Consider the following 9384-nt stretch of genomic DNA (forward strand, 5'->3'; position numbering starts at 1 on the left):
GTTCGTCCAGACGGCGCGATGGCGGCTGCAGAGGCCTCCGAGGTCCTGCAGCAGTGCGGCTGCAAGGGCATCCGGACCTGTCTGATCTGCGAGGGGCAGCGCTGCGGTGACCCGCCTTGGCAGCTGTCCCCGCAGGTAAGGGCTGGGAGAGGGGCCACTCAGATGGATTACGTTCTCCATATGGGGAAACTGAGGCCCAGCTCGGCCCTGATGCGGGCCGGGGTCGGAGCCTGCCAGGGGCCCCGGAGGTAGGGGCGCTGGGGGCCCGAGGTAGGGGCGCTGGGGGCCCGAGGATGGGGGCTTGGAGGAGTGGTCTGGCGAGTGGGAGGCGGCTGCGACGTGGGCGGGTCGGCCCGCAGCCCTCCTCAGGGACTTTGGGGGGATCTGTCAGCGCAGCTCGCCTTGGCCCCTCGGGCTCCACAGCACGAGGGAGACACGCGGAAAGGGCGGTGGGTGCTGAATGCCCGGCCAGCGATGCCCGGAGACCTTGCACGGAAACGGGAGAGGAGGCACTAATTCGAGAACTCGGAGCCTGGCAATGCTGCAGGTGGCTGCCAGGCGCTCCGGCCAGGGGACCTGCTTGGGTAGAGGCCTGGGGTCGTGCGTGCGTGTGCTGGGAACGAGGATGGTGCTGGAGTGAGGGAGAGGAGGCTGGGGAGGTCAAAGGGGCCTGAGCACAGAGGCCCCGTGTCCTCTGAAGCAGGTGGACTTGTTTTGAAGACCCTGGAGAGTTCCTGGAGGGTTTTAAAGGAATTATAAGGTGAAATGTGAATTTTGGAAGGATCCCGGAGTGGAGGGGCCAATGTGATGGTAAAAGTGCCCATGGTCCTGTGGAAGACTGTGTGGTGCGCTTCGCAGATTTAATCTAGAATTACCAAATGATCCAGCAATCCCATTCTGGTGTCTACATCCAACAGAAATGAAAGTGAGACTTTGAGACCTTTGTTCATCATCTGTAGCAGTGTTATTCACAATAACAAAAGGTGGAAGCCACCCAAGTATCCATCAAGAGATGAGTGGAAAAGCAAAATGTGGGCGTTTCATACAATGGACATTATTCAGCCTTATAAAGGAAGGAAAGCCTGACACATGCCGAACTGGGGATGACCTTGAGGACTTTATGCTGAGTGAAATAAGCCAGTCTCAAAAGGCCAGATGTGGGCTGGGGTTGTGGCTCAGTGGTAGAGTGCTTGCCTGGCATGTGTGAGGCCCTGGGTTCAGTCCCCAGCATCAAAAGAACAAAACAACAAGAGGGCACATACTGGGTGCCTGTTCTTATATGTGGAACCCCAAGTAGTCAAAGTCATAGAGACACAAAGTGGAATGAAGGTTACCAGGAGCTGGGGAGGGGAGGATGGGGAGTTAGTGTTTTAACGGATACAGTTTTGCAAAAAGGAGGGGTGCTGGAGATGGACAGTGGTGACAGCTGCCCAACAGTGTGAATTATTTAAGTGCAGAAGGTCTGAAGTGTGCAGTGACCCTGGGTGTGCAGAGACGGCCCTGTGGCCCTGTGGAGGTCACAGTGTCCTGACTTGATGGCGGTGGGACAAGGAGAGCAAGATGGCCAGGAAACTCCCTGGTTTCAGTGTGTCCTATGTGAGGGGCCCAGACCGGGGAGAGGGTGGTCCAAGGCTCAGGAGGTGACTAGCTGGAGTTGGAGGCTGGAGGGGGAGCTTTAAGAGGAGAAGAGACCCCAGGAGTAGAAGAACTGAGGCTGCAGAGGCCAGGACTGAGGCCCACCAGGTGACCCTGGCTAGCTCCTCCACATGTCTGTGCCTGTGTCCCACACAGAGGGATGTTTCTGCTGCCTCCTCCTTAGAGCTGGCCAGGGATTCAGTTAGATTGATCCTTCCAAGATCTTGAGTGCCGTGGAGGCTAATAGCAATTTTATTAACTTTTCATTCACAAAGAGGGTCAGGAGAGAACAGTGTATCCAAGGCCAAGGGAACATTTTGAGGTATTGGCCAGGCGACTGATGACCAAGGTCAACACAGTGGAGAGGGGGTGGGGGCTGGAGGAGAATGGCCTTGGGCAGTGAGGCTGCAGGGATGGGGTGGGGGCGGATAGGAGGAGGAAGAGGAGGAGGGGCTGTGTTTAGGAAGATTCCAGGCCAGGGAGACTGAGAACATTTCTAGCCCCAGGGGTGGCGGCAGGGCAGAGGGATTTGAGGGGCCTAGAGCCAGCCAGGGTGGAGGGGTGTCGAGGTGGGTTGCCCCAAGTGAGGATGAGGAGACTGAGATGAATGCCCAGGTTAGAGCAGGGACAGGGCGAGGCTGGATATCCTGGATGAGGCTTGGGACTCCCAGGATGAGGGACTGACTTGGCCCTGGTGAGGCTGGGGGCAAAGGTCAAGTAGTCAATATAGGTGATGAATGATCGGGGTCCAGAGGATGACCACTGGTTATCAAAGAAAGGCCAATGGGAGGCTGAGGGCTAGCCTCCTGCTCCCCTCCTCCCTACCCTAGACTCCAACATGGAGAAGACAGTAATTAAAAGGGGGGTCCTGATCTATAAGAGATGAGGCCACCCCTCCCACAGACACCCAGCTCTGGCCTCTTCTCTTTGGAGACATGTCTGTCCCTTTCTCAAATCAGCTTGCTTTCTACGCTTGCTGTGGTGTTTCTCGGTGTTTATTCTTAAACATAGGGAACAAAGACCCTTGTTGCGACAGGTGGGCATCATGGGGCAGAGAGGCAGGCAGCCAGCCGCTCATTCCCCTTGAGGATGGCCGGCCAGGCTGGCCCTTTTCTGAAGGAGAGTTCCAGGGAGGACCTCTAGGGCCCAGAGGACAGGAGCTCTGCTGGAGAGGGTGTGTCCCCTGGGCTCCCGAACCGCCTTGAGACAGCCAGGGCTCAGCTTCAGGCTCAGCATGTTCCTCGGAGCCCAGGCCTGGCTTAGGTGCTCTCACTTAGGTCCTGTCCTATCACTCTTGCAAGGCTGGGGGGACAGGTGATGCCACCGGTGACACAGTGCCCGCTCCCTGGCTGTGCACCTTGGGCTAGGTCCTGAACTTTGCTGAGCCTCCTCTGTCAAGTGGAGAGTAGAACAGGGCCAGGGAGGGTGGAGCGGGAGACTGAATCTGCACCTTGGTTTCTGGCTCCTTCTTTCCTCTCCGTCCCTTTTTTCTTGGGCCTTCCCCAGGGGCATCTCTAGACTCCGGCTGCCCTCCCAGGTGGCTTCAAGGGAGGGAGACACCTTTGAAACCCTTCCAAGGTGGCCTCTGGGTGGGGTCTTCCAAGGTGCCAGGGTGAGCGTGTACCCCCTGAGGAAGGCCGCAGCAGTGACAGGACCTGTCTCTTTGCAGAAAACACACCATTTCCTTTACTGCTCGGACTCTGGCTGGGCGGTGGGGGCTGAGGACTCTGACTTTGAGGGCTGGGCCTTCCCATTTCCTGGGGTGACCCTGATTGAGGACTTCGTGACCAAGGAGGAAGAAGCCGAGATGGTGCGTCTGATGGATCGTGACCCCTGGAAGCTTTCTCAGTCGGGGCGGAGGAAGCAGGTACGGTGCCCCAAGCCATGCTGAAGGCTGGCCTAGGCCACGGGACAGTCATGCTGCTGGGGACCCATAGCTCACCTCTTCTGCAGCCACGCCTCCACGGACCCCTGGGTAGGGCATGGGCAGCCAGTGCCACCGAGGAGGGTGCGTCCAGCATCTGGGCCTGCTCAATCTCTCCGCAAGGCTTGCCATGCCCCTCTGCACAGTGGGCTCTGGGGTGGGATATCATAGGTGAGTTCTGGACAGCGATCCTTGCCTTTTGGGGCTGCATGGGCTGCCAGGCACCACCCCTCCCATCATATCCCTTATCTTGCACATTCCGCTGGCACTCCTGACTTGCCCTCAGCAGGGCCAGTGTCCCTCCTCCTTTTCCTCCTGCTGGGCTCGCTTGTTTCCTCCATCTCTGGCCCTCAGGGCCTGCATCCACCCTCCCACCTCCCTCCTTACTTCCCCTCATCCAGCCTCTATACATAGCTAGTTCTGATGGTTGCTTCCCTGGACACCCTCAACTTTCTTCCCCTCACTGGTGACATCCAGCCAGCTGGAGGATGTGCCCTGCTTAGGCTGCTCCCTGAACCGTGCCCACCTGTTCTGGCTCCCAGGATGCCCAGCCACTCACTGCTGCTCCTCACCTGCCTTCGCTGTCCCCCCCGCCTCCGTGGAGAGCATTGTCCCTGAGTGGATGCTGGTACCGAGTCCCCTCTCCCGGGCAGAAGCCCTTGCTCCAGCGTCTGCCCTCCCGGGCCCTTTCCACCGGCACTGCAGCCCCTGCCAGCCTGGTCTCTAGCAGGAGTGTGGCAGGTCCCTCTGTCTTCAGTCCCCACCTCCCATTTCCTCAGGTTTCAGGCCTCTAGGCCTCTTCTGCCTGCAGAGGCGGGCTCTCCGCTCACGGACAGGCTCTTTGTCCACCACTTCGGGTCCCAGCAGCCCTTGGTTCCCCCCCCCCACCCCCAGGCTGATTCCTCCTCCCTGACCTTGAGGCTAGGGGCCCCACCCGGTGGCTTTGCTCTTGGCGAGCCTCATGCCCCTGGCCAGGCTGAGGGGGGGCCCTCAGGTCTGAGCCCTGAGTCTCGCCCAGTGTCCTCACCTCTGAATCCGCCTCCTCCTGCTCAGGCCAAGGCCATCGGCCCTGCGGCTTGTGCTGGCTCCTGGCCATCTTGGTGACTCCCGTCAGCCTTGCCTTTAGAATGCGTCCAGCTTCTGAGCCCACGCTGCCCCTGCCACCATCTCCCCACGCCAGCAGGCTGGCCGGCGCCCTGTCCCTGTTTTCAGCGTGCTCTACGTCAGCCCGCCTGGCTTCTGACCCTTCCGTCCTGCCCTCAGGACTATGGCCCCAGAGTCAACTTTCGGAAACAGAAGCTGAAGATGGCTGGCTTCTGCGGCCTCCCGAGCTTCAGCCGCGAGGTGGTGCAGAGGATGGGGCTGTACCCCGGACTGGAGGGCTTCCAGCCCGTCGAGCAATGCAACCTGGACTACTGCCCCGAACGGGGCTCCGCCATCGACCCCCACCTGGACGACGCCTGGCTGTGGGGGGAGCGACTGGTGAGCCTCAACCTCCTGTCCCCCACCGTGGTGTCCATGCACCGGGAGGCACCTGGCAGCCTGCTACTCTGCGCGGCCCCCTCTGCCGAGGCCCTTGGGGACAGTGTGATCGCCCCCAGCAGGTCCGTCCCGTGCCAGGAGGTGGAGGTGGCCATCCCCGTACCTTGCCGGTCCCTGCTGGTGCTTGCTGGGGCCGCACGCCACCAGTGGACACACGCCATCCACCGCAGGCACATCGAGGCTCGCCGCGTCTGCGCCACCTTCAGGGAGCTGTCGGCCGAGTTCGGCCCCGGGGGCGCGCAGCAGGAACTGGGCCGAGAGCTCCTGCAAATGGCACTCTCCTTCCAAGGCAGGCCTGTGTGAGCTGCATCCCAGGATAGGAGCCTGAGCAGGGCCTGGCCAGAGTCCAGCCCCAGCACTGACCACGGCCCGGGACTGAAGTGGGAGCCTGTGTCGGGGCTCCTTTTCTGTGTGTGTGACACTGGGGACTGAAACCAGGGGTGGTTTACCACGGAGCTACCGCCAGGTCCTTTTTAATTTTTTATTTTGAGACACAGTCTTGCTAAGTTGCCAGGGCTGGCCTTGAACTTGGCAGTCTGCCTGCCTCAGCCTCCAAGTAGCTGGGATTATCGCTGTGTACTATTGCACCCAACTCCCTTCACTAGGGTTTTTTTTTTTTTGAACTGGAGATGGAACAGGGGTGCTTAACCACTGAGCCACCACATCCCCAGCCCTCCCTATTTATTTTTTATTTTGAGACAGGGCCTCACCAAGTTGCTGAGGCTGGCTTTGAACTTGGAATCCTCCTGCCTCGGCCTCCCGAGTCACTGGGATTACAGGTGTGCACCTCCATGCCTGGCCCTCATTAGGTTTTGAGAGAAGCCATCTGACCTGATCCCGTTGTCACGGGCAGCATGTGCCTTAGGCCCTGCCCAGCTGCTAGTTGTTTTCTTTGTAGCACTGGGGATGGAACCCAGGGCCTGGCACGTACTAGGCAAGCACTCTACCATTGAGCCACAGCCTTTTTTAATATTGAGATAACCTCTAAGTTACCCAGTTTGGCCTCGAACATGTGATCCTCCTACCTCAGCCTCTAGCATATGGGGAGCTGCTTTTGATGGGACAGAGCCTGAGGTCTCCCCTTGTGCCTGCACTGTGGCCACCGTTTGGGTTGACTTGTCAACAGTTTGGTGTAAAATGGTTTCTTATCTGTTCCTCTGAATGAATTTTCCAGACACCCTGGCATCTAGCCCTTCTGTTGGGGGCATGTCGGACTGGAGAGTCACTGGTGGTAGATCTGAAGTTCAGAAGGTGGCAGCAACTTCTGAGTTGGGCCCAGCTTGGGTCATGCTGACCCCCTGGGGTGGGAGCTTGGGCAGGGACATCTGAGAGCCTGCCCCCTCCCACATCCTCACATTGGGATTTAAAAGGTAGGGGCCCTCAACCCCCGGGATGCCTCGAGGTTGTGCCCTTGGTGGCGGGCACTGTGTGGGTGCCCACCTGCCTAGGGCAGCTGCCCCATTCGCCCATGACTGAGGGGGTGGTAGTGTTCCTACACCCATATGGCAGCCCCCTCCCTCGTCTTGGCTTATGGCTGTGTGATGGGAGCCACCTTAGAGGAACAGGGACGCATCACCTCCCAGGAAAGGGGACTGGCACTGCTCTCCAGGGTCATCCAGAACAGCTGAGTCGGCAGGTGCTATCTGTGAAGCAGTGTCCAGCTGCTGAGCTGCTGCCAAACCAGGGGAACCCTGCAGCGACCGAGGAGGCTTCCCAGTGCCCAGCACCTGGAGTTGGCTCCTGGCCCCCGTGGCTGCCACCCCTGTCCACTCACGGAGCCAGAAGATGGCAGGCATGTGACTGTCCTCCTGTCAGGGCTCTCTGCAGAGCCTTTGCCTGGGATGGGATGTGGCGGTAACGGGGGGGGGGGGGGGGGGGGGGGGGGGGGGGGGCGCAGTGTGTGTTTGGGAAATGTGACACTGAGACCTCACAGGGAGAGGCACAGAAAGGCTCAAAGCTGAGCAGCCAGGAGACCCGCCCACTGGCTGGCCCAGTGCTTGCCACACACTCCACGTGAGACCCTTCCTGCAGTCCTGCATGAGATGCTTGGGAAAGTCCCATTACGTGACAGTCATGTTGATGACCTCCAGAGTTGAGCCTGTCCCTGGAGCTGCTCCCAAGATGGGCTGTTCCTGTCACCCAGCATGCTGGGGCTGGAGAGCCCAGGCTGTGGGGTGCACCACAACCCAGCTCCCAGCACCACTGCCCTGTGCATTTCTGAAGGGCTGGTCCCCAGCAGCTGCCATCGGGGGTACTGAGGTCCCTTGTCTTTGCACTGGGTGGCCGCCTGGGTCTGCTCCCTCCAACACACTCCCTACAGACCAGGCACATGCCATGCAGACTGGGCTGTCCTAAGGCTCTTGTGGACGGCCTCAGGGGAGGTCAGCAGTGCCCTCCCTGGTGGCTCAGCGGGCACCCTCAGCTTGCTGCTGTGCAGAGACCTGAAGGGAGCTTGGTGCAGCTTATGTGGTGAGACCTGCTGGTCCTGCCTGGGGCTGAACTCTAAGCCTCCTGGGGTCTCCCCGCCTTGGTGTGTGTTGAACTAAGCAGCCTCTAGGGTGGCCCACGGCAGCCCGCGTGTGGAGAGCAGCACAGGCCGGAAAGAGGACTTGGCACATCCTAAATGGACATGGCAGGGGTCTCTGCGCTTAGCCTTCCCTTGATGCCAGAACCCTCATCCTTCCAGAGGCCTCCGAGTCAGGACAGCTGGGGATGTAGCTCGGTGGTGGAGAAGGAGCCCAGTATGCATCCCCACACCAGGAAAAAAACAAACACCAAGTTGGGGACAGAAGACTCTCATTGGGTCTGCTGGGTGTTGGGTGGTCCCACTTCGCAGGCCTCTGAGGTCCCCACAGAAGAGGTCCACAGAGCAGGTGGCAGCTTGCCACACGGGTAGGGAAGGGTCCCATCTTTCTGAACATTTTTCCTTGAAGGAAATGGTGGCCTTTACTGTCAATGCTCACTTGTCCGCTGGAAGGCCCACTTGCTGGCTAGGGCTCAGTGCCGAGCCCTGGGGAGCCACCTGGCTCTCTGGTTGGCAGGACGTGGTGCTGCCAGAGTCTCCGCATGCTGGCACAGGTTTCTGTGCCTGCTTCCAGCAGCTTCCAGGCTGAAGGGCTGGAGCATTAATAAGGGACAGGAATCTCCTGGAAGGGGGCCTCTACCCCAGGGGATAACTGTTCCCAAACAGAATTTCTGGGTGCCTTTCTGTCAGTGCCACTAGGCTAAGTGAACCCAGGACCACAGGGACCCAAGGGACCTGAGCTTCAGTAGTGCATCTCCTGGAGGAATTGGGGACCTTTAGCTGACTGTCCAGAGGGTTCCCTTGGCAGCCAACTACCCAGTTCCTTCCACTGTTTCCAGAAAAAGAGCCCCTTGGGGAAGAAAAGAGCAAAGGCCACCGACCTGCAGGGTCCTTTTGGGGTTCTAACTGGCAGAGGCCTCTGTCCCAGCACCCTGCCTATCTATTATAGGGAATTCGATGCCCCTCGGTGGGGCAGCCTGTCAGGACCCTGGCCAAGGGCCAGCAGAAGGCCAGTGGGCTCCAGGACTCCCAGGCCAGGCTGAGGGTTCCTGGCACAGCAGCCAGGAAGGATCAGGGCGTCCCATCAAGACACAGGGAGATTGGAGCAGCTTTACTGGTTTATTCCATCCAATCCAGGGTGACCGTTAAAAATCCATGCACCAGACAGAGTTAGGCCACCTTGCATGATCTGTGCAAGTGTCACACATATGTAACCAGTGGCACCAACGCTGGCTGCGGTGAGCCTCCACCCACCTGGCTCACGCAGTCTGTCCTCAACAGACCTTCGGAGAACATACTAATGACACCAGCCTCTGCCCTTCTACACCAGAAACACCCTGCAACTTTCACAGGCAAGGGGCGTGCGGCCCTCACTGCACAGGGCCTGGCGTGCCTGTGGGCTCTCGGCTCAGCACCAGGAAGGACGCTTAACAAAACCAGGGCAAGCCTGTGCTGGCTCCGGGATGGCCCCACTGCCTGTCACCAGGCCAAGGCTACACTCTGCAAAATCAGGTTACGCCTCCAGAAATTGAAGTTGTCGCCTGATTGTCCCCCCATCCTCCAGCCTGCCACACTGAGGTTTCTGTGCCACTCCCAATGGCAGGTTATACCCATCTTAGGACAAGCTCAGGGCAGCCCTGAGGTTCCCCTCCCGCAGGGTCATTTCTCTTCCCTCAGAGGCTGTTTGCCCCAAATCTGAACAGGCACCGCGAGGACAGCACAGGCACCTGGTGTCTGAGCTGCCAGGTCAGCGCTACCT

General features: G+C 59.4%; 1 protein-coding gene across 1 annotated transcript; it reads left to right on the forward strand.

Annotated features, from left to right (window-relative positions):
• The first annotated feature begins 13 nt into the window (after positions 1-13).
• On the forward strand, positions 14-6280 carry Alkbh4 (alkB homolog 4, lysine demethylase). The gene is made up of 3 exons (XM_076839839.2): positions 14-135; positions 3305-3502; positions 4823-6280. Exons 1-3 carry the CDS (start codon positions 19-21, stop codon positions 5402-5404), a joined length of 897 nt encoding a protein of 298 aa, XP_076695954.1. The 5' UTR covers positions 14-18; the 3' UTR covers positions 5405-6280.
• Positions 6281-9384: the final 3104 nt, after the last annotated feature.

Source organism: Callospermophilus lateralis, chromosome 19 (assembly GCF_048772815.1).
Source record: "Callospermophilus lateralis isolate mCalLat2 chromosome 19, mCalLat2.hap1, whole genome shotgun sequence".
In the NCBI taxonomy this organism is placed as follows: domain Eukaryota; kingdom Metazoa; phylum Chordata; class Mammalia; order Rodentia; family Sciuridae; genus Callospermophilus; species Callospermophilus lateralis.

Coding starts and splice junctions, on each gene's coding strand:
- Alkbh4 (XM_076839839.2), top strand. CDS start 19: ATGGCGGCTGCAGAGGCCTCCGAGGTCCTGCAGCAGTGCGGCTGCAAG. Junction 136..3,304: donor CTTGGCAGCTGTCCCCGCAG/GTAAGGGCTGGG, acceptor GTCTCTTTGCAG/AAAACACACCATTTCCTTTA. Junction 3,503..4,822: donor AGTCGGGGCGGAGGAAGCAG/GTACGGTGCCCC, acceptor TCCTGCCCTCAG/GACTATGGCCCCAGAGTCAA.